Raw genomic sequence first — 25,245 nt, 5'->3', positions numbered from 1 at the left:
CCTAGGACTCCACTGAAAATCTTCTAGCCACCAGCACCTTATTCTAACTCAGAGAACTGACTATATAGCATTCAAATTATCCCATTAACCACATAAAAAATAACCACTCAGCCAATAAATAAAAGCCAAAAAAAGAATAGGAGGTAGAGATAATGCTTCAAAAACATATAAGGAACCCGTTTTATAGAACCAGATTTCCACCTCAAGCAATAACAATATTAAAAACTTCTCTCTTTTCCACTATCAGTAGTGTAAAAAAATAAAAAACCCAAAATAAACAAAGAGAAGCTGAAGTCTTCTACTGAATAAACATCCTGGATTCCAGAGGGGCTTAGGCAGTTGCACCTTTCTCTCACCTCATCTCCTCAACATGTATCCCAGCTGGAGTGTTAGCCTGGTTTCCTCAAAAGTAGGAGGCAATATAGGACATTTAATTAGCCTGGGGTTCACCTTAGCTTTGTTTTGGGGAGCACAGTGATGACTGATGAGAATACAAGGGATTAGCCCCAGCTCTTGAGAGGACAGGGTGTAATTTTAATTCTTGTTCTACCTCACCTGTGGAACCTGCAGCCAAGATGCAGAACAGGGGTTAAAGGAAGTGATTACCCAGGATGTGCAGGGCACTGAAATCTTCTCTGCCTTACCAGAAAGGGTGAAAACAGTAGTGCCCTGACACACTGTTAATCGTATGCCAATAAATATCTGTGAGAATAGCACAGCATGAATCTTAAAAAGAAAGCAAATGTCTCCTATACAAGTTATGACATGATATATAATACTAATTTTTATGAGAAAAGTAAACAAGATTTACTATTTACTGAAACTGCAAAAATACCAAATAACTGCAAAAAAGATCACAAACAAACTAAACTAAAAAAAATGACACCAAGCTACATGGCAAACAAAAAGCCATTTTCCAGCCATCCCTAAAAAGCTAATTCAGATGAATATATTTAACTGCACTGGGCTCACTTCATATCCCCATAACACACATTATTTTCCTCAGCTGTAGTGAGATACCTTTACTTCCCAGAGTCAAATATTAAGCTATTAAGCAGACTCTACAGATACCTGGCGTATCTTAGCACTGTTAATCTTCTACCAGACCTTCATGTAAATTCACAAAATACTGTCTGACACTGTCCATTTACTCACATTAAACTTACAGACTCAGACTCCCAGAGGGGTCAAGACAACTCCTCAAAGGCTACATAACATGGCACTAGCATGTGATGTCTCCTAAGTTAACCCATGTTACCATTTCCTCTTTAGATGCACAGACAGGTCAGCTGGATGAACCATTCCCTGTCCAGCTTCCCCCCCTCATAACCACAACACCACCAAGTTAACCAAAACAGTCCTTTCAGCACACATAACACACAGAGCTAGGATGTCTGTAGGAGATTATCCCAGGCTTTTTTCTTAAACTCCAGGGCAGGAGGAATCAAAATTCAGTGAGAATGCCATTAATTTCTCATTACTCACATTCTTGAAGTTAGTATTGCGACAAAATTGATGCCCTGGAAGAATAGTTGTAACTACATTAATAGCTGATTTATATTTCAGTAAGGCAAGAGACTTACTGTTTACTTTGATCTAGTACAGAAAAAAATCCTCCTGGTGACTGAAATTATTAGCAAAACATCGAGACTGAGCTCTATGCTCAGCTGTAGAGTTCACTTCTGTAGAATAGGATTAATACACAGCAGAATTGGTCACTGCTTCTCTGATCAATGGATTGATTTCCATTTTCATCTGAGGATTAACAGCCTCTGGGTTACCACAATTCTTATGTGACTGTGCAAATATTTAATAGTCACTGACGGCTCCTTGCAAGGAATCACTATTACTAGAATTTTTCCTCTCCCCATTAACTTAAGGGTTCATTTTCCTCTTGGTTGTGAACTCAGTACACATTTCATTCAACCTTTTAAACTTAGGTCATCAAATCACAGGGTATGTGTCTTAGTGTGGCTAAGGTCCCCTGCTTTTAAGTAAAAAGTAGTAATGCAAATGGAAACAAAGGGCACAGTACAGCAGCCCTGAGCATAACTGAGTACCTCCCCTTTGAGCAGCTATCCTTTTTATTTAGACAGCCAGACTATTTTTCACATTCTAAATCAGGTTGCACTCTGACACTTTAAACCAGTATCAGGAGGACTTCTGCCTATACCCTGCAAGCTCAACCATGTAGTTTTGCAACTCATAGTGGACCACCATTCTTATTAATTTATTAACTTCAGAATTTTTTTCTTGTTACTAAAAGCATAAATCTCTCTTTCTGTGCATACCAGATGATGAAGCTTCAGTACACACAGAATGTTTGGTTTGTTATTCTCTGGAGGCAGATACGCACCTAAATACCCAATGATACATGACAGTGGTTTTCTGGTGCTTTTTATCTTCAGAGGATTCCCAGCAAGTTCACAATGTCGATCTGCATCTGAGAATTTTAAAGAATAAAACTCAGTTTAAATATTTTACTATTACAAACAGATTTAGGACACACCAACCAGTTTCTGACTTGCATTTTTAACACAAATGTATTTTTTTCTTTTAGCGCACCTTTTATATTCTCCTTTTTTTTTTTATCAATACTTCTAATCATGGATATTTAAAGACAGGACATGTCCTCATTCATGCAAGTGATGTTGTGATTTTTTTCTAAGTTGATGTAAGTGTTAACACCAGTTAGATTATAGTTTTTGCTTACAAAATCTTTCTGGAGACAGTCAGGCACACGAAACACAGATGAAAATATGAATACTAAAAGAAATACAGTTTTGGCTATTAAAAATTATTCACATTGAATTATCTTTTTTTTTCTACAAGCTTCTCTGTCTCTAAATGGGGGTAATATAGAGTTAAGAATTTAAAGCTGGGACTACTGATTTTTGTCATACAACTCTTCACTGTAAACTTTTCAATGGAATGGTCAGTTGTTACCAAGTATTACACAGCTCAAAGGTCTCAAAGATTGTAACTTTCTGCTAAGTACATGAAAACTAGCAGTGCATCAACTGCCTTAAATTTCCTGCTGCTACTGTGAACACACACAAGCAGAGATTCCATCCACGTGTCCCAAACACAAAATGTTAACATAAAGAGGGTCATGCTTAGACAAATGAAGTTGGTCAACTTAAGGCAAAAATTCACAAGGCACTAGGTTTCAGTAAATAATTTCAAGATGACTGGAAATAGACTACCTCTTTTTTCTTTTTAATTATTCAGAATGTTTGGGTTATCTGTCTTCCAAAAACACATAAAACCCCTCATACAGAGCTTCCAGTATCCCCAGAATACAGGTATTCTGTTCTGGACAAAACTGCATTCACACAGTGATTATATAGATTGGGAGTGCTCTCAAATGGAACAACTTGTCACAAATACCTACCTAAAAGTTTTACAGAAAGGACACATTATAAATAGATTATAATTGCAACTCCTCCCTGTGTTTCACCAAACTCTTCCTATTTGCTTCACACTCCAGCACATGAGACAGAGTAAACAGTAACAGGAGGAGGATAAGACACCATGTAGAAGAATTTACAATCCCTTTATCTATTCTAATCTAGATCTGTGCAAAAACCATGAAGATCATGAATGCACAGCTATGACTTGAATAAGTATTTCAGATGTTCAAGATGTTTTCAGTGCAGAAGACAAAGCACAACTTACTTTAATAGACTAGGGAATCTACCTAAAATTCTGGAAATATCAATGGGCTTCAAAGGTTGTAGTACCCTAATGCTGAGTACATGAAGTACTTCATTATTTTTTACTTTATCATGAAACACACTGTGCTAAGGGAAAAAAAACCAAAAAGCACAAACCTGGTGCCTGGAATATTTTTAATATTGCAAAACACCTGAAATATTTTATGTGGAGGAGCAGAATGATGCGTGTCCACTGACTCCCTCTGTAAAATAAGCAGAGGCTACACAGTGTTTTATAGCTACCTTGAGAACAGCAAAGCATCACCTAAGAAGAAATTAGCAAGAAAATTTTCCATCTACATGTCTTCACAGTAAAAAAAGATATTGCATCATGGAGTGGTATTTATATGCTGACTGGGAATACATACTGCAAGAAGAGCACAATTTTCATGCCTGAGATAAAGCATGTTCATCAAAGGTGAGTATACCAAAGCACACCTATCTATCAAAAGAGTAAAGAATGTTTAACAGCAGCAAACTTTGATCCACAATAAGGTGCTCCCATAAAAAGTACAATAAAGTTTACGATTTTTATGCAGAACACAGAGAAAAATACAGAAGTTGTATTGTGCATCATTCTCAAGTGTAAAACCAGAGAACAAAAATTGGGTAGGAAGTTATCAAAACTCTCAAAATTTAAAGCAAGTCTTAAACTCAAATATGATCTTTTATATGAGCAATAAAATTATTAGTAAGATCAGTGAAATAGTGGAAGCTATGAGAAAAAAATACATTTATAACAAGAAGGAGTCTTATATTTTTTAGCATATTTTTCAAACAGCAAAACCAGAAGGTGTGTTGGTGTCTGTAGCAATAGATTATGAGGTCTGAGGAAAATACACAAGAAAGATAAAGGCACAGGAGAAAAGCCAAATGCATTCCTTGTATCTCTGTTCATTGCAGAAGCACTTAAAGCTCACTTCCAAAATACTTTAATGAGGAAAATAAGAGAACTGTGTCACATTGAAGTGTCCATAGGAAATATTTCAAAATACACTAGTTAATCCATAAAACCAAGTTACCAGGACCAGGTGGAAATCATCCAAACTTCAGAGCAGACATGCTGCTGGTGTTTAATGAATGCTTAAATGGTCTTGGTTCAAGAGAACAAAAACAGGGCAAATGTGATAACATTCCCCAGTAAGTAGGTCTGCAGAATGGCAAAAGGTTGCTTTATTAATAGAGGCACATGGTTAAATTTGGAAGCATCAAGGGAGCCAACAAAGACCTTGGAAGGGAAAACAAGTTTAACATATTCTCGTTACTCAGTGTGTGTCCTTGCAGCAGGGAGGAAGATGGCGTGCTGGGCCTCAGGAGCGCGCGCCAGGTCGGGCAGGGCAGGGAGGTCACCTCCCCTCGCTCCATGGGAAACAAACGGCCAGAGCCCGCGTTCAGCTCCGGGATCCCCACCGCAGAGGAGGTGTGGGCACACGGGAGCAGCAGCAGCAGCTGATGGAGACTCTCCAAGCTGACTGGGTGTTTGAGTGCAGGACATACAGGGCCCGGGGAAACTGGGCCTAGGCAGCCTTGAGAGGAGGACAAGGGGACCCCTGGGTGGCACCTGCAGCCTCCCAGTAGCAGAGCGCAGAGACACTGAGCCAGACCCTCTTCAGCTGAACACACTGATAGGAGAACACACTGTTCCTTTCTGTGCTAACAATCAGGCTGAGAGACAGGAAATTTTTAAATATAAGGATAAGGTTATTTACTCTGAGGTTGATCAAACACTGGAGCAGGTGCCCAGAGAAGTCATGCAGTCTCCATCCTTGGAGATATAAAAAGCTCACCTGGCCAAAAGGCCCATGAGCATGTAAACCTTATGCAAGAGGTGGGATTAGAGATCTCCAGGGTCCCTTCCTACTTACATGCCCTGTAAGCCAGTAAATGACAGTCTCACAGGCCTTCCAGGATCCTCTGATGGGACCACGGCCTGTCCACATGCAGCTGATCTGGCATCCAATTTGGCATTTCAGAGAGCTTTTACCAAACAGTGTCACCAAAGATCTCTGCTGTCCAGCTGTCATGGGGGAAAGAGGCTTTTTCAGGAATTAGCACTTTATTAAAATTAATTGTCTATGTAATGCCCAAATGATCTCTGCTGTTGAACATATAAAAGGCCAGGAAAAGAGGTGATTAGAGCACTAAAATTTCCTGATAAAAAATTTCTGTGCATAATCAAAGCTAAAACTGATGGTTAGGATCAGCATCCTATGAAGGATAGGAACAGCATCAAGCAATGCATGTAGATGAATTCTGAAGGGGTAAAATAACCGTAGTATATAGATATAATGATGGCTTCTACACCATCACAAAGAAGAAGAGTATTTATGGAGTCAGCATCAACAGCTAAAAATATCTAGACAATACTAAAAAGAAATCAAAATCAGCATGTTAGAAATCATGATGATAGGAAAATAGAAAACACGACTTTCAAAAATGATGGGAAATCTGCATCTTGAACTGTACACAATTTGGGGCACCATAACCCTAAAGAGGATACAGCACAACTGGAAAAATTCTAGGAAATAACATTACAAACCAGAGTGTGAAGCACATTTTTAATAAGGCTTTAAAGCTGCCAAGCATGATGACTGATGTGGGCATTTCAGAGGTGAATGAAATCAGTAATGTCAAGAAGATGATAACAAGTTACGCTGTGCTTTCAGATATGGAAGTATTTTCTAATTATTTCCTTTCTTAAAAAACTAGATCTGTAGGTCTCTTAAGCTTAGAGACTCTCATTAGCAAGTTATTTTTCTCTGACATTCCATCATAACTCTGTAAAAATACAGCTCATCTAATGAATGTACTGTATTCCCTGAATTGTATTCTTTTTAGAAACTCTGGAAAAAAATAAAATGCTATCAATTATTTTGCTGGCTATTAAAATATGGCACAAATTGCATTCAAAGATAACAACAGAAAAAATATCTTCATCCTAGATACAGCTAAAACGCTCTTCCATAGCTATCAAAATCAAGGATGCAAAACATAGTTTATGAACCAATATGCATAAATGTTACTCAATTCAGATGAATGTGTAGCTTCATGTCAGTAAAATACAAACTTTATGCTTACAAAGACAAATCAGTAACATTTTACATATTCTACTGTTTCCACTTGCTTTTGTTTCACGAAACTATGTACCACATTTGTTAATAAATCCGAGGATTTAAACGTGTGATAAATTTTCATCATGATCAGTATACCCATTTCCAGGTAACTACACATATATAATACAGATAATATATTACCATGCACTGAAAACATTTTAATAAGTTCTATGTAGACAACATGTAGTAATACAGATTGGAATTACTAAAATTAATACATGCACTAATAGTGATAAAGCTATATCCAAACAATGAAAAAAAAAAAAAAAATCCCTCAAAAGTCTCCCTGTGCTGAAGCAATAATGTTTACAGACACATGGCTCACTGCCAGGCATTTCTCAACCTGCCTGTGAGCTGCAAACAGCTCCAGCCTCATCAGTGACTGCTGAGAATGCTCACTTTGCTTTTCTCTAATTAGGAGACCTTCCCCAGACAGGATGGTCTTGCTTAACTTTCTAAAAAAACATGAAATATATTCAAACTAAAAAGGAGGTAGTGTATGAGACTTAGACCAAAGCAGTTCACCAATTCTAATTATTCCTGAAAAACCATCAGACAAGTTTATTGTCACCAACCACAGTGAGTCTATTAAGTTCAGGCAGAACAAAGTTTGAGCTTTCCATGATGGGCTGTGCTCCTAGCAGGAGGTGCTGTGCCTTCTCAGCCTCCTGGTGGCCATCCTGAGATTGAGCTGGGATGTAAAAGCATTATCTCCACTACCTCCTGCTGGCATCTGAGCAGGGGTCATGCTACAGGCTCCATTAATGAGGAAAATCTAATTCTCTGCACTACCTGAAGGAATAAAGAACACAGAATAGGACCCTGTTTTCTGCCAGTGGACATAATGGGCTGAGGGAGAGGATGTGGGTGGATGTTCAAAAAGAGAAAATGCTTTGTCAAAATGTGGTTTTCACCTAAAAGATATTTGGGCCTTAGGTTATCATTCCCAGAGGCTTCCATGATCCTCCAAGATACCAGAAGTAGCTGCAGATGCATTCAGGCACACAGGTGGAATGCAAAAAACAATTTATTTTATGACTGAACGCTGACACTCTTGTTCAGACAGTCTTTCTCAGATCTGGAAATCAGTTTCATTTACAACCTGGCACTTCAAAATATTGCACAAGTGGGCATAAAACCTGGTGTGCAGCTGGGATAAGTGCCCTACCAATCCTTCTGTCATCAGATTTTATGGTTTCTGAGTGTTATTATGGTGCCTAATGCAATATGGTTGGGGAAAAGCAGTTCCATTTTCAAGAACTGTTTTGGCACACAGAGACTCAGGTGAGTCTGACAAAGCATCTGAACAGCAAGTAGATTCAAGTTTCAGCAAACCAACATGGAAAACAAATTCCAAATCAGTTCTTGGGCATTATAACCATCTCATGCCATATCACATCATGGGTGACCTGGTACTCTGGCCAGGTTACTAGTTAAGCATGACTGTCACATTTCTAACACCAACCAGATATTCATTCAATACTGTAATTACTCAGTGGATGCAGCATGGGAAATCACTACTGCTAATTAAGGATATTGTTTAAAAATCTAAAAATTACTTGCTTCAAGATAACCTTAGAAAAGGATTCAATGCCTTCTCAGGAAAAGAGAGACTATTTTGTTATAACATTAAAATCTACAGAGTGCACTGAGAACAGGTCACCAGATATTAGTACAGGAATAAAACTTAAAACCTTTTTTTTTTCTTTACTTTTTTGCCTTTACTAGAGGAAGAATATGGCAATGACAATGCAGGTAAGACCCCTGTAATGATTCCACAGAAAGAGAGATTGCCTGAAACAGAACATGGATTGTGGATGTGTGTGTGTGTGTACAAAGAAACATAAATTAGTTGAGGTACATAATTTGGTTTCCACTGTTAGAACATCATTTTAATGCTATGTTCAAAAACCATTAACAATTGTAACTTTTTTTTCTTCAACCTATGTTAGGTCCAATCAGGAAGCATCAGAATTCAGAGATAAAATCACAAGGTCCAAAATTTGCTTTAAGCAAAAAGAATAATGAAAGAAAGACACAGGGGAAAAAAAGAAGTCTTTCTAGTCTTGCAGTTAATCTGATGTAGAACTCTTTCACTCAAAGAAGCAAAGAGAACTCACAGCACTGCCAGTGTGAAGCAAGAATGACTATTTCCTGCTGAAAAGCTCAGCTTTTCACTCCTCTCTTTTAAGGTTGAACACATTCTAGAATGATGATTAACAGTTGGATGAAATTTTTTTCTTCTGTCTTTTCTTCTCCTTAAACAAAAGTTTCATCTTTTGAAATATTTTACTCCAGTGAGTGAGAAAAAACAGGGATATGGAAAGTAGAGGTAAGGTTCAAGTGAACTTCTAAATTTTTCTCCATGATTCAGCAGAAACATAAATTTAAAGGTACAATACCTTTCTCTCAGAAAGTAATTTTTATTTTGGATTAAGGATTAAAAATATAACCCTAATCCAGCCTTAGACATACTTCTTCCATGAAGAATTCATTTTATTCACACAGTCAACACATGGTTTCCTGAAATCTGGAAGTTGTTCCTAACTTGCATGGATTTTAAAAAAGAAAGAAAATGGCCAAAAGAACAACTAAAAAATTAGACAAGAACAATGAACAGAAATATCCAGCAAGTTTTGGAGTACTGTAGAAAGTAGGTGAAAAGTTTTCACATGCATAATTGGCTGGTCTTAAAGTACATAAAGGGAAAATAATTACTCAAAATCAGATTTTAAGCCTCCATGGAGTGAATTTCTTATAAACAATGCAGACATCATCTGCATCCCAGATGAGTATGCCAGGAAAACATTTAGTGTTAATCTAGTGAACATGGCTATAAACCCCACATCTAATGATCTTAAAAGTTCTCTTCAATTCTAATACAATTGACAGTACAATGAGCCAGCATGGCTCACCCTGGAATACCAAGCTTCTACTCCAAGAACTGTATCTATGGAAGACTGAGATTCCCAACCAGACAGTGTGAACATTAAACCAATGTGCCCAAGTGCAGATACAAAAGGTGTTGAAATATTCAGTGACTTTGCAGAAGAATTTACCCACATTCAGGTAAAGACGCTTACTGTCACGATCTACAAAAACTCAGAGCCTTTTGTCATACTACTAGAAATTCATCAGGTCTTTATGTTTTGGCTATAAAAAGAACAAGCATAATACTGAATCTTATTTAGAACTAAAATTTAAAGCCAGAACAGAGAAAAACCAAAATGATGCAACTATGATGTAATAATGAACGTGGCTATCACCACCGTCACAGTGACAAGAAATGTATTGCACACCACATAGAAAATTATTATGAAACCCCAGTTCTTGATTTTTTGACCAATCCCATTGAAAAAAACTACATGTACAGGTCTATATGTTCCGCTCAGCAAATGAATAATAAACAGGAAAGCACACTTTTTTCATGCTGCCTAGTAGGAAGAATGCATATTGTGGCACTGATTTTCCCCTCCTGCCCCCCATTTTTATTAATGTCAATTTTTGAAAATGCGTGAGGTAATAGTTGTCCCCTTTTTAATTAATTTGAAATGTTTCCACAGCCTAAGATCTGTTCAAGGCAACTGGACTTTATCTAATGTGTCAGTGATACGCTGGACAAATGGAAAAAAAAAAAATCAAAAAAAAAATCAAAAGCTTATAGACAAGAAATGTTTATTGAAAAAGAAAATAAAATTAAAAGACAAAAATGGGTGGGAAGCACAGCACACAGAACTAAGAATTAAAAAAACATCTTACATTCTGCCTTAATGGCAGCACAGTTAATAGGGACAAAGGGACGTCGTGCTGCCTGCCGCAGCCGGAGGGTATTTTTGCAGACCTGACGGGCCAGTTTTGTCCAACAGGTGGTGTGGAGAAAGAAAGCCTGCCGTGTTTTCACCGCCGACTTTGGACTGCCCGTGTTACGGACCGGAGTGCCCTGCGTGGCCTGCCGGGACAGGTGAGTTCTGACATGCGATTCCTACGGGAAGGAACAAACACAGCATAACAGATGTCCGAGTCACAGCGCTCAAACATCCCCAAGCTGGACAAACCCACAAGAATAACCAAATAACGTGTCTAAGCACTATACAAAAAACAGGCCTGTATAGGGAGCCATAAGCCACAGAGCAGATAACTCTGTTCAGAAGGGATATATAATGCCATCCTAAATGAGACAGTGTATTTAACATTTCAGAGAAAACACACCGTTCGACTGACAAAATGGCATTTGTACACCAAAAATGCAGGAAGCACACGCTTGTTTATACAAGAAGTAGTCAAATAAAGATATGGCAAGGCCTGAGTACTGTACAGTTCTACTTAACACAGGAAAGGATTAATAAACTGAGTTTTGTAATGCCAAAGTGGAATACATACATAAAAAACATTCCATTACATAATAATATCACAGCAGTCGTGTGAAAACACCATGTTTTGTTTCAGAAAAGTTTGTCTACACAATCCTACCTCTGTAGGTTGGCTGGAAGACAGTTTATCTTCATCTGTCTGTGTGGGCATTTTCAGGCCACCATATTTCTTCCAATAAATCCAGCAAGATGCACACAACCTACACTGCATATTGGGAGGGCCCCAAGAATACCATTGGTGAGACTGCGGAGCTAAGGAGGAGAAAGCAGCACAGGTGAACTGGTGCAGGCTACATTGTGTATTACATTCTGTATTACATAATGCTGTAATAGATGACAATATATGGCCATAACATATGCCAGCATCAGAGCATTGTATGGATAAATATTTGACACAGAAAGTAGGAACTTGAGCTGTTTGTTGCTTTATTTTTTGACAGAAGTCAACTCCAAATGGAAATTTTGGAAATGTTTTTATAATGAATTTCAAACCAGGGACTTAATATTGCTGAGATTTTCTCGCAGGGGACTACCAGAAAAAAAAACCAAAAACCAAAAACCCAAAACCAGAAAACCCACTATTTCTAATTTCACCCTGGAAGACAGGCTTATTAAGTAGGATTTTGTATCTGCTCTCATATAACCTCTCTTGAGGGCTGCTGTTTCAAACAGTCCAACAAAAATTATCAGAAACACACAAAACACTAGAAAGAAACAGTAGTTCTCCCCATGTTCCTCAACAACAACAGAGAGGGGAAAAATACCCCAAAACCATTCAAAGAAAAAAGACCAGCTCAAAAACCCTGCAGTCTTTAAAGGAAAACCAAAAATAAATTTGACTCCAGCTTGGTGAAGGTAAAGGAATAATATGTCAATGCCATCATCATCATCATCATACCTTAAACCTTCTGTGCTTTATAAATTGTTAAAAAAAAAAATCATAAAGTAATTTGAATACTTTAATTAATATACTGAAGGCAACTCTAACTTTAAAATAATTTCTGCTATAAGAGTAATTGCAAATTATCCTCTGTCACATGCTAACAAAAGCACATACCTTTTTTTTAACAGCACATATTAAGATTTACCCAAACTCCTGAGTCATTAAAAAAAAAATAAAAATTACTTACTATAGCAGCTTTCACAAGCCCGACCTATTACTGTGGCTTGTGCCTGGTAAGAGGCTCCCATTGCTCCATTGACTGCAGCAGGTTTCCCATTGTTGCTGGATATTTGATTGGGATTTGGTTTATTGCTTTACATAACATTTTTTAAAAGATGAAAAGAAAAGAAAGAAAGAAAGAAAAAAAAAAGATTGTTTTATTAACTGGTTAGCCAACATGAAAACAAACAATCTAATTCTGGAATTCTGATTTGTGCTGACAACATCTATAAAATCTTCTCTAAACAACAAGAATAATTTTTGTACTCCTCCATTATTTTCAGCATTGTCAGACGATACATTAAGAGCTGCTCTGATACTCCAATTTACAGCTCTTTAGTGAGCTCACATGGTCTAAGCCACTTGGCAAGCTCACAAAAGACCAAGTCTCAGGGTCAAAGCATTACCAAAGTCTGACACAACATGGAATTTAAGAAGGTGGTTCTAGGCAACAGATCAGGCTTTACAAGTCAGGGATAGACTTTGGGTGAAGTATAACAAGAGTAGCAAGAGTGCCTGTAATAATACTGCAAGGCTGTTCATCCCAGGAAAGCATCAAACAGCCTCCTGCCTGAAAAAGAGGTACACACAGTAATACAAATGTCTTATAACCATGGCAAAACTCACCCATGTATCTGGTTGTTCTGTCTCAGTTCTTTTCTAAACTACTTCCTCTCTGAGAAGGCTGACTTAAATGTTTTTGGATATTTCTGTTTCACTTTTTTAATATTATTACACTATTACTATATTGTAATTATTGTAACTTCTAATACCTCAGTGAAGTAGGACTTTGCAGGTCATTTTTTTAGAGCGCATTAATTTACTCCTCACTAGGTTAAGTGCAATATCTCCAGAGTTTCAACTCTGTGAGTCTTAATTACCCTCAATACAATGCGAAGCTGGATACATTAATGCCTAAGATAATTATTTGTCACTTTAGGTAGCATAAAATACATTCAAGAAATGTTAAAATGGCAATTGAAGAAACCTTTGCTGTATCAAGTCTCTATTTCAAATGCCAACAAGTCTGTCTCATGCCTTGTCCTTTTTCACTGTATCAGCAAGAGACAATTTTACAATTTCCACACAGTCTTTATCCTGGGCTCAAGGTACAGGAGAAGAGATTGAAAGACAATTAAGCCTTCCACATTATGATCTGTTGCTTAGTTACCTTTCAGAAAAGCCATTAATTGAAAGGGACTCTCTGGTATTAAGGACAGAACCTTGCATTTACAAGAAAAACCTAATGATCAAGTTCAAAAAGGTACTCAGCTCTGAGAATCAATTCTACTCAGATTTCAAATGCAATAAATTAGTCTTGAAGCAGAGCATTTAGAAATCCCATGACCACCAGAGATATCAAAAACTTGAGAAGTCCTACCATCCTCCTACAGTTGACTAGGGGTTTTGTCTTGAAATGGAGGCAAAAGACAGGCAGTAAGATAAAAGCGCAAAAATCCCACATTTTGAAACACATTTTGTCATCCAATACAGCTGGTCCCTACTGTGAACACATTGAAAACCCGTAATTGTCCACATGGACCAAGGAAATTAAATTGAAAAAGCATAATGTAAAGACTGAGCACCTTATGGTTTTCCCAAAGCAGCTTCTCATCTGAGAAGATTAGGGAACACTCATACTAGAGTTTTTAGCTTTTTGTTTAAACAGTGTTATTTACTAGAGATGTGAGCTTCAAAACTCACAAAATTTGTTCTAAGATTAAAATAATTAATTTAACTGTCTGCTGCTTTCATTGTTACATCTGTTTAAGAGAGAAAAGCCAGTATGAAATCTGGAAATTAAACACTATTGTATGCAATTTATACAAGCCATCAACAATCTCTGCAAAGTACTTCCTTTGGTATTACATTCTTCTGTTATACAAACACTCATAACAATGGGAAGTTCATATATAAGTAAACTGAGTATACCCACAGAAAGCTTAGAAAAAAGTGATTTGTAATCCTTTCTCTTGTCATAATATTGAGGAAATGATGAATATGAAGGAGGGATTTTATCTTTTTTTCTGCAAACCACATGTTAACAGAAGCAGATATAGCATCCAGTTTAAATCTAAAAGGAAGATCAAAAACCCCTCAGAAGAAAACAAGATTGTATTAACAGCATGTGGTCATAGATAGAAGGTCTGGGGCTTTGTGCTACCTTTAATTCAGACCCAGAATATCTCTTGTCTCTAGATGAAGAGCAGATTTTATCAGCCAGATAAAACTGTAATGGGAAATTATCTGATTTTATTTTATGTAACTACATTACCAACTGCTTCTATTTTGAAATATTGCATTTACGTAAATAAGAAGTGTTGTGCTACAGGGATTTGGAAGAGATTATTTTGGAAAAACTGCTTTTTAAATTAATAGGCTCTTCTTGTATGTGAAGAGTCCACATGTAGCACTTGATCAGCCTTTGAAAAACTTCTTATTACAGACAAAAAGTTTACAGGTCAAGTACAAAGAGATCAGTAAATGAAGAAGGTTTCACTTAAGAGCTTTTTAGCATTTTCTGATCATACCTCTGCATATAGCAAATCCTGTGAAGTAACCATTAAAGAGATGACTAGGAAAATACCATGCATGTTACTGTTTCAATTTTACCTGTGTATTACTCAGAAAAATGACATTGTTGTTATACTCACTAGGTGGGGATGTATACTTGTTTCAATTTACTTTCTGCTTCAGCTGCTTTCAGACGTTTCTAGTTAAAAAATTAACACATAAAAATATTTTATTATATTACAGTATGGCATTTCATAAAACTGCACACAATACATCTTTAAATTATTTCTATTTTGTGATTTAACAAGAGCCTCCAAAACAAGTGTAGAAATCTACACGATAAAAAACATGAAAAACAAGTTCTAGTTTTTATTATTAGTTTGAAATCATAATATGCTGTCCTTCCCAGTAAAACTCACAGTCCTCACATATGACAATAAAACTGTAAAAATGACAATAACAGTTTACATAAATTACATCTATATAAATATGTATGACATTGTGGCTACCCCTCATTGCAGAATTATGTAGAAACTAAATTAATGAAGTTGTGTTCCTTATTAGTCATGTAACAAAATTTCTTGTCTGCTCTGTCCAGAGTGAGGCTGAGCTTTTATAACACAGTACAAGTAACAATAAAGTCCATCGGCTCCTAGAGATAACTGAACACTTACTAGCATTAAATGCCATCAGAACCGTGGCTCAGGAACATCACAGTAACAGGACAGCTATACTACTGTTGAGATAGTCTGTGAATTGACTAAATCATTACTTTCTTCATACTTGCAACAAACTCAAACCATTTTGCCTTTCTATGATGTAGAAAAGTTTTAGTTATTGCCATCTATTATACACATAACTAAGACAACAGTTTTTTTCAGCAGTGGCACAAGAAATGCAGAGTCCAGGTGTCTACAGGTTATGCAAAACATTTGTATGTAAAAGATGAAGAAAAGCATTATTTCCCTGCACTTTCTGTACTCAAGACATTACTTCTGTTCACTTGAGAGAAAAAAAGAAAAAGTCAGGAGAAAAGGATTTGAAACACAGTCAATTTCATTACAGAGGATTAAAAAAAGGAGGGAACACGTTTATATGCAGCAATAATAAATCAGTACTACCTGCCGTTATTGTGTGATCAGTCCTTCATTTCACCTACAATAGCCACTTCTCCTCTCTGCTGTACACCAATTTTTTCATATCCAACTTTTGCAAGGTTTATAATCCAGGAAGGTATTTCCCACCTTGAGAAAACTATTATTAAATGACTGCTCTGAGAGTCCCTTACTTGAGCCAAAAGGTGAGTTACAGGGTTATTCAACTTCACTGGCCCAGCAGTCTGACTAAATCTCCTAAACAGCTGTTCTTTTCCATTTCATTAAGTTGCCTCTATGTTGTCCATTTATAAAAATTGCAGAATTACTTATAAAAATCTGTATTTTTAAGGACTAATGTGTAACAAATAGACTTCTAATCAGTCCATGCCACCATTAATTAATTCCCATGCAATATGAGATCTCTTCTCCATTTATCTCCAAAACAGTTATTTTTCCTTACAGCTTTTTGCTGTTCACAGATGCCAAGTTGTTTGGAGCTACAGAAGTGAATTGACACTGCTGGTACAGTTGCAATCTTTCCCCACTGCCAGGCTTGGCAACACTGCTCTACCCTCAGGAGGCCCAGAGAAAAATGCAAACATAGTCTGCTCTGTCTGCTTGGGTCAGTTTTTACAAGAGCAAGGAGAAAGAGCAGCAGCAGCACCATGCTCCAAGTCCCATAAACTGGTAGTTTTTAATCTGAGAACATTTCACAGCCCCAGCAGAGGAGCTCTCAATGGTGAACTCCCTCTGCTTAACAGCAGGACACAGGTTTTCTACAACTGTCTCTCATTCATTTTCATATTATATCCAACAATATAGAATTAGTTTTCAGCCTGAAAGAAACATGGGAAACTGCCAGGCAATGGGTTGCCATGCATTCCTCAGAGCTTCCTAACAAATTTGCTCCTTCTATAAAAACAAGTAAACCTCACTGCACACCTACCATGAGCAAAAGAGAAAATACAGTAAGGGGCAAGAGAGGAGGAAAGTAGCCCTAAAGCACTGTCAGAATGTAAAAGCATGTGTAGGAAGCTGCATTAAGCCCTGATGACAGTGTCAATGAGAAGTGACTATATACACATTAACTAAATTTTAGCATACTTTTAGTGCTGGCATGGGGGTTGTAAGGAATGCAGTCTAACAATTGCTTTTCTCCTTTATTTACTAAAGTGAATGATATACTGCCTTCTAAAAAAAAGAGCATGCAATGGCATTTCAGTATAAGCTATATTTTCATACATTAAAACTATGGCTAGCATTGGTCTCTAAAAGTAACAGAACATGTCACAGCTTGAATTCGCACTGACATACCAACTTCTAAGTACCGAGAGAGAGGAAAGGATGCAGAAAGAAAACTATCAATAGTTGCAGTTTCTGAGATGAAACCCCTGTCTGTTGAAATCTAGAGACAGAACTGGTGAGAGCTGGAAGTTGAAACTGAAAATATTTAGACAAGAAAAAAAGCACCAGTTTGTAACAAATCCCTGGAGCAATGTAATAAATTACTGGAGCAATGTAACAAAGAGAACTGATGCTTTACCTGGAAAAAAAAAATCACATCTTAAACAGTATTTCAAACAGGTCTTACAGACTGCATTGCAGGGGAAATAAAACTACACTAACCCAGTTTTTCACCTGTGGTCTGCTGCTTTTAATGAACTAGCATTGAAAATGAATGCTTGTGGGTTTTAAGAATTTTTGTTATGACTATCAACTTACAAATATCCCAAGAAATGACCACTTTCCCAAATTAGTACTGTTTTCAACAGTGGAAATAAATAAATGAGAGGCAAATATAATATATTGTTGCAGTAGAGCAATTTAGCTACCATTTAATATGTTCACTCTTCTCCTCTTACGAAGTTTCAATGAAGTCTTTTCCCACTGAATCAGACTTTCAAGGAGAACACACAGTTTTCATTTAGTAGAATCAATCAGTCAAAACCTGGCCTTCCTCAAACTATATATAATGTAGTAGTCATGAGAAGTGCCCTATAACCAGGAATGGTTATCCAAGGATGAATTAATTTTGCTAGGCAAGTTCAGAGAACTTTAACATATCTTCCCTTCGACTTGAAGGGAAGATGTTCTCAAAGCAAGGCAGTAGCAGTACCTCCACTGCCATTAAATCACCACATTCATAACTTCACAAACATAACATTTAGTAACAATAATGATAAAGAAACCTTTCTTACACCTGGCACAACACATCCAAATCACACAAAGAAATAAAAATAATTAAAAAAAAAATCATATTAAATTACATGAATCTAGAACTCAGAGATTTTATTTTAAGATTCAAGTATGTGCAATGACCTTTTTCATCTTCCTAGTCCCACCAGTCCCCCTGCTCCTCAAGTATGAAATTTAGAGGAGAATGATTCTGAAATTGCCATTTTATTACTAAATAAATTTTCTCCCTGACCTACATTCAATTATCACTTCTTGCTCTTTTTGGGGAAAAAGAAAGCCCTACAGATATTGTTTTCACTGAACTGTATTAGTTTTTACCATTCCACAAAAAACTACACAAGGGCATGATGAAGTTCTCAGGAAGGATCACAGAAATGTTAACCAGGATAAATATTAGGCATTTGGCCTACAAGGGTTTTATTACTGATGATCACATATGTGACCCTGAAAGAACATGTCTAAAGCATTCCATCCTGAATGTATTGCCATGGTCTGAGTAGGATGTTGGAAGTTTATTAAGTTGTAAGTAAAACACAGGCATTTCCAAGAGCATTCAAGTTGCACATAACCTAACGCCTATGTGATTTTCCTGTAAAAACCCAGATCCTGTGAAAGGTTATGCAACCTTAACACACACACACACCTTGAGCATAACAGAATCATAACAGATCTAGAGAACTACAAAAGGAATCTTAGTCTTTCACCAAGCACTCCAGAGCAAGTATTTCAGAAAAAAGTCACATTTTTATCTGATTCTTAAAGATACTCTGTTGCTCAACCTTTAAGAGCTGACAAGATGCACAGCAAATCTGTTGATAGTACCTTTCTAGTATAAAAATTAACAGTGAAAAAAGGGGGTAAAAGTGAAATCAATGGTGACAAACCTATAAAAATATGCCTTTAAGTGGAACAAATTATATTTTATTTGTATTATCCATAGAACTAAAATGTCCTAGTGATACTCCAAGACTACCATGTGGTAGAACACCTTTCCCTTACTTTCCATGCCCTAACAAGATGATGTAGAAACAGTTTCAAATAAACTGGAACAACCTGAGGTAATCATCCTCTGATATATTTAATCTGAAACAAGTCCAGAGATCCATCCAACAGTACACCTGTAGTTATTACAGCATGAAAATTATTTTCAAAACACTGTCCATAGCATCACCATTAATTACGCAGCAAACAAAGGAGCTACAAGCTTAAATATTAAATCAGAAATTAAAATGGGGTCTTTTAAAGTATTTTATGTCTAAACCAAGGAGTAAATATATAAAGAGTACAGTATATAGAAAGTACCAACACTGACATTTTGCCTAAACCTGCTAAAAATATTCTGGTATTGGTACCCAATATAATTTTAACATGTTTTTGCTCCAGAGCAACTCAAATAGTTGAACATTCCATCAGAAGGATGAACACATCCACTGTGGGCAGAATTATCTCAATTTTGAAATGCTGGCAATGCCAAAGTAACATTTTGTCCAGAAGTACCAAGGAAAGGTTTGTAACACCAGCAGCCACTTTAACACAATGTATATTTCCCACGACAGAGCTTCACAGCCTAAAGCATTTGCTCTGCAGCCCATTTCCATCTGATTCCCTAGTGAAGGAGGAACCTCTTCCTTCCCTTCCTGGAAGTAATCCCATTGCTTCAAACCAGCATGTTGGAGTCTGAGACACAGAGTGTGTGCACTTGTTTCTGACACCTAACTCTGAAATCCAGAAGAACACTGAACTCCATACAGTATGAAATTTATGAGCATGTTTTCATAGTGATACATGAAAACAACTGTTAAAGTTAGATAAAAAAAGCTAAAAGTGTGAGTGTGTAAATTAGAGAGTTTCTTAAGTCACTGGGTGAAAAAGTTTAGAGTTTAAGTTAGTTTAGAAAGCAGAAGACAAGATGGAGGATTTAGAATGTTGTTTCTTTTCCTTCTTCTTTCCTCTTCATGTTTTTCTAGAGGTTTTTGGGTAATAGGAAGTGATTGGTTAGAAAATGCCGCAGTGCAGCACACAGGTGATGGGTTCATTGGGTCATTAAGAAAAATAATATACGTGTCTATTGTTAATTGGATAAGAATGAGTATAAAGATAAAAGAACTGCGTAGTTCAGGGCCATTTTGTGTCTTCAAAGGCCAAAGTGAGCCACAAGCCCATTTTGTACCATCAGAAAGAAATGAGCCAGACTGCAGTGAATTGAACTTGTGCAGAAAATCTGGAGAGACCTGCCAAGTTTTGTGATAACAACCTAATAAACACAAGAAACAAGATCCTAACAGGCTTTGGAGTTTTTGTCCTGACCCAGAGGACTGTGATAAGCAGGACTCCCTGTGAGGGAGTATCCCCAAGGAGCTCAGCTCAGAGAAGCTGAGAAATCCAGGAGTGAAAAGAACTGCAGAAGTACAGCAGCAGAATCGAGAGAGAAAAAAGAAACAAAAAGAATTTTTAAAAGAGTTACACAGCATACAATACAAATAGGTTAAAAAGCTCTTCACAGCTATGGGATGCACAGCAGGCATGAGAGGATTTGACAATGCAGCCTGTTACAGCATAGAACCACTGATCTATACCCCAAAATATTACCTTAGGCCTCCCATTATATATCTTTTCAAGAACAGAAACAGATTTTTATGCTTTAACAAGATCACTTCTTTGAAATAATGTTTCAGCCTGGTTCATTCTGAAATAGTCATTAAATTACCTGCTGCACATATCTGTCAGTGGTTTTCCACATGTAGTAATATTCAATGATGCTAGTCAGAGACTTCCAAGGGAGCTGAAAAACATTTGTTACAAGTTAAAATGTTTCCAAAAAATTGCAATGTCCACTTCTTGTTAAACACATGTTAAAATCAAGTCTAGCTGAGACAAATACTAGAAACTGAATGTATTAAATAACTGCATTAGAATTCATATGCAAACAAACACATATTGCAATTACTAATACACAGTCTTTCCTTATAGTTAACAAGCATTATGGTATCACACATCCAAATCTAAATGTAATTTATTCTGTTTAAGCCCTATAGTTAAAAAAAATGATCAAAACAGAACGCGGATTTCCATCAGGAAACACAGGAGGTAATATCTCTATTATAGAGTGTCAGATGGAGAATAACATTAGGACTCAAAAAAATCATCTTGACAAGACTGTGCTCGAGTCTCGTGATAATTTTACTCTTAAAAAATACAAAGGATACCATCCTTAGTTCACAGATTTTTTATGTCCTGTAACAACTCAGCTGCTCATACACTACCACCAGTTTTAAATAAACTCCCACATGCTCTCAACTATTATCAAGAAACAAAAGGATGCGAAGGACAAATGTTACAAATGTTACCCTGAGCAACAAGAGCGATACTGACAATAAATATTTCATAAACATCTCTGTACAAACAAGATACCTTTGATAATGAAAATTATTTTGGATGCCCATGTTCATCAGTAAAATAAAAATGAGTTAACCTAAGTGTAGGGGAGAAAATTAGGCAATCATTTTTAATTATCACCAAATAATTTATTTAACTCCACAAGGTCTTTCTATAATTTAAATTAGGATGTCTCACCCAAAATTCATGCAATTTTTCTTCATAACTTGAAAACGTTAGTAATTTCTGTGTTTTATTTTCTAGAGGCATGCATTAATGCAAATATTACATGCTTTCTAAAAATGAGGATAACATTTAGGAGGTTGCAGAAAATGCAGGTGTGGAAACTGATCTTTCCAACCTTACTGACCCCACTAGGCAGCTTTTTGCATGTCTTATTCCAAAAGACTAGTTTCCCACACCTCTAGTTAAATGCCTGAAACACCAGAGGAACACCTTCTCAAACTGCCTCTCCCTGCATGCAGAAGCTCAGTAGGTTTTCAAGCTGCCTGATTCAGGGTCCGAGTCAGAAGTGTGTGTGAACCCCTGAACATTTACATTTGATCCAAAAGTAGCAGTGTATGAAATGCATATGCTGATGTCCCAATAAGCAGTAATACAATTCAGGTTCCTAAAATCCTTTTGCTTTCTCAGGTAAATTATGCCTTGAGAGAAATCTTCCCACAAAAAGGCCAGTGACAAGAAGTGTTTGGTGTGAGAGGACAGATGTAATGATTCTCAATCTCCAGGTCTATATTCCTCCTGGCATGCAGGTGAAATGCTTTCACTCCAACCATCTGTCATTGTCAATTAGTGCATTTTAGCATATTCATATTTATTTTCCTTCCTGAATACTTATTAGCACATTTATGCTACAAATGTTTGCCATTTCTCTAGAAAATACTTTGATCTGTTTTAATTTTGGCTGTGACTCCAGTACGTTCATTCACTCAGTAGGCTCTACAATTAAAGGAAGGTAATTAAGATGCTTGGACCAAATAACTGTAATCCTTTTACACTTCGATTCAAACTTTGGAAAAGCTAAGTATGGATAACCTGTATTCCATTTACCTATGTATTTACTGCTCTGAACTGCCAGTGAAGCTGTGAGCAGCCATGGAATAACATTGTGATCACCAAATTCAGTTCTTGAAAGAAAAAAAATATACTCATCTGCATAACATTTTAGCAGGAGAAAATAAGCAAAAGCTTGCAACTCTATAAAAACAGAGAGGGGAATTTTAAGTTTCTTTAGTTTCTCCAGGCTGAAAACAGACCAATCAAATCAGATCAGCAAGAAAAATTTGGTATTATAAAGCATCCTAAAATGAGCATGGAAATTTCAAGGCATGTTTTCATAATTTTCTAAAGCTGGAAAACAGTTGCTCCTGCTTTCTATAAACAGTTCCCATTCTTGATTATCAAGGCCTTTCCTGACATATCTGAGATGTAATAGTTAAAATTTTGTGAAAACAGTTGATAAAGAAAAACTAAGAATTAACAAGTATAACATCTTTGTCTTATTGTTAGGAAAATAGTTGCATTTGGAGAGCATAAAATATCCATTCTTTTTCCATTCTACCACTCTGGGATGTGAAATAATTCAAGCACATCAAGTAAATTGGATGAGCTTATAAGGTTTAGCTTGATTAGGATTCACACAGAGTCTTAAAGATACAAGAACCTCTCCTGCAAGAATCAGTGAGTCAACGGCTGATGAAAATTATTATTCAAAAGCTAGATTGGTAACTTGATTACAAATGAGCATCTCCTATCTATGAAAAAAAGGTAAAGACACCATTTAATTTATAACAATCTTGTTTACTAATATTTAGTGTTTGAAGCTTAATACTTGAGCTGCACTTTGAACATCAAACAGTGGCAGTTCACAGTAACTGCTGGAAAAGTAAATTAATCTGCCCTTTACAGAACTGTCATGTAAGGGCTGCAATTGCAGCTGCTGTGCCCTGCAAATCTTGGCTGACTCAGAAAAGGCAGCTCCTCTAGGATGCAATGACTCAGGCAGGTACTACATCACCCTGCTGCTTCAGGAGACTGCTACCAACCCCTTTCTGCCACACAACGTGACTTTCTTGCCTGTCCTGTGTGGCACCACTGTGTGACTGCTCAGGTTGAAGTTTAACCTCAAGCACTGCAGACTTGGATTTTATCATTAGATCCTATGTGGAGACCTGAACCTGAAGTTCACACATACTATCAGCTCATTATCTTCTTTGCCCTTGCTCTTACAACACATCTAAGAGTACTTAGATATTTATCAATAAGTAAACTTATCAGTGGCTCAGATAATAGCTAAAAGTATTACTGTGGAAAATCACTGCTTACATGCTACATATTTATACCTACCTCACCTTGCAGAAACTTTTTACATATCCGTGAGATAAATCTCGAAGGACTATTTTCCATGATTACTTAAAAAGCAAATGTTTGTTTTCAAATCCCTGCACTTTTAGAATGCTACACAGGAAGTGACAACACGTAAATTTTACACTACAGAAATTAAGATATCCCAAGACTACACAATGACTAACATAATTGAAAGATTTCAAATTACATAGAATTAAATAAAGACCGTGCGCTGTTCTTAGTATCATATAAACTGAGATATAAAAAAGATGTTCTTCTAAGGATGTTTTCAAAATTACACTTTTCCAAAGATTAAAAGAAAAAGCAACTAAGAATAGATAATATCCCTGATAATTTAACTAAATTAAGCTATAATTAGTGTCCCACATCCGTTTGTGCTGCACTCTGACTCATGGTTAAGGTGCCCTCAGTAGGCTACACAATTCTATCACCAGATCTGTGTATGTCTCATGCTTTGGGAGGAGACCAGGGGAAAAAAGCTGCATTTTGAGAAGGAAGATTTAGTGAAAGAGGGAGGGCATCAGGACAAAAATTTTATCAGGGTATTGAATACTATAAACAGTTTCTAGAAAAGTCATTCAAGTATCTATAATTTGAATATTACAAATGCAGAAGCAATTCTTGCGACATGCTACTACACTGCATCACTTTAATGTAGTAGTAGATAAAACAGATATTACACAGAAAATAAAAATACTACATAAATACCAGACACAAGGCTTCTGCATACTTGTTCACAAATTGTGTTAGGACATAACTTGTGAACAGCCAATAAAACATGTTATATGCTTATGGCATTTTCAAAAGACAAATATTATATATAAGGAACCATTTAATTAGAAGACATAGCTCCTGAACTATTGCACAATTACAAATGAGAACCACTTGCCTCTATAAGAAATAATGAGGAATGTAGTTTACATTAGGATTTCTGTTCTAAAAAATTTATAAATATTATTTTTCAATAATATTTTCTTGAACTTAAAAGAGCCGTTTCAGCCAGTATGAAACTTTCAACCTTATGTCATGAATACAGTGAACATTTTCTCCCTTAGGAATCTCAAAATTAAGCATGCAGATATAATACACCTATTAAAATGTCAGTTCTTTAGAAAAACAATAGCCTTCCCTTCCCACCTTCATTCAATTACCTGTTCCATTTCAAATCTGTGAAAATGAAGGAAAGACAGCTCAGCTCATTGCCAAGCCTCCTCCCACTGTCCTGCACTCTATCTTGGAAGGACTTGCACATTTACCACACAGTACATTTTTTTCCCCCTCACAAAGGAGGAGGTGGGGGGAAACTTCTGCAAA

The 25,245-nt window shown here is 36.6% G+C and overlaps 1 protein-coding gene across 2 annotated transcripts in view; it reads right to left on the bottom strand.

The window, feature by feature from the left end:
- The window catches only part of MTA3 (metastasis associated 1 family member 3), a 135,590-nt gene that overhangs the window by 42,270 nt on the left and 68,075 nt on the right, over window positions 1-25,245 (bottom strand). For both annotated transcript variants that reach the window (XM_088053521.1, XM_005523379.3), the window contains exons 10-15: window positions 20,876-20,950; window positions 15,016-15,074; window positions 12,330-12,454; window positions 11,300-11,451; window positions 10,589-10,811; window positions 2,357-2,443 (exon numbers count right to left, since the gene is read on the bottom strand). In XM_088053521.1, coding sequence (XP_087909647.1) covers window positions 2,357-2,443; window positions 10,589-10,811; window positions 11,300-11,451; window positions 12,330-12,454; window positions 15,016-15,074; window positions 20,876-20,950 — 721 coding nt within the window. The remainder of the gene's footprint in view (window positions 1-2,356; window positions 2,444-10,588; window positions 10,812-11,299; window positions 11,452-12,329; window positions 12,455-15,015; window positions 15,075-20,875; window positions 20,951-25,245) is intronic.

The sequence above is a fragment of the Pseudopodoces humilis genome, chromosome 3 (genome assembly GCF_049639895.1).
Source record: "Pseudopodoces humilis isolate 2021_Gansu_Grassland_sample_001 chromosome 3, ASM4963989v1, whole genome shotgun sequence".
Taxonomy (NCBI): Eukaryota; Metazoa; Chordata; class Aves; order Passeriformes; family Paridae; genus Pseudopodoces; species Pseudopodoces humilis.
The sequence above is the reverse complement of the archived record's forward strand: the minus strand, read 5'-3'. Positions and strand labels throughout refer to the sequence as shown.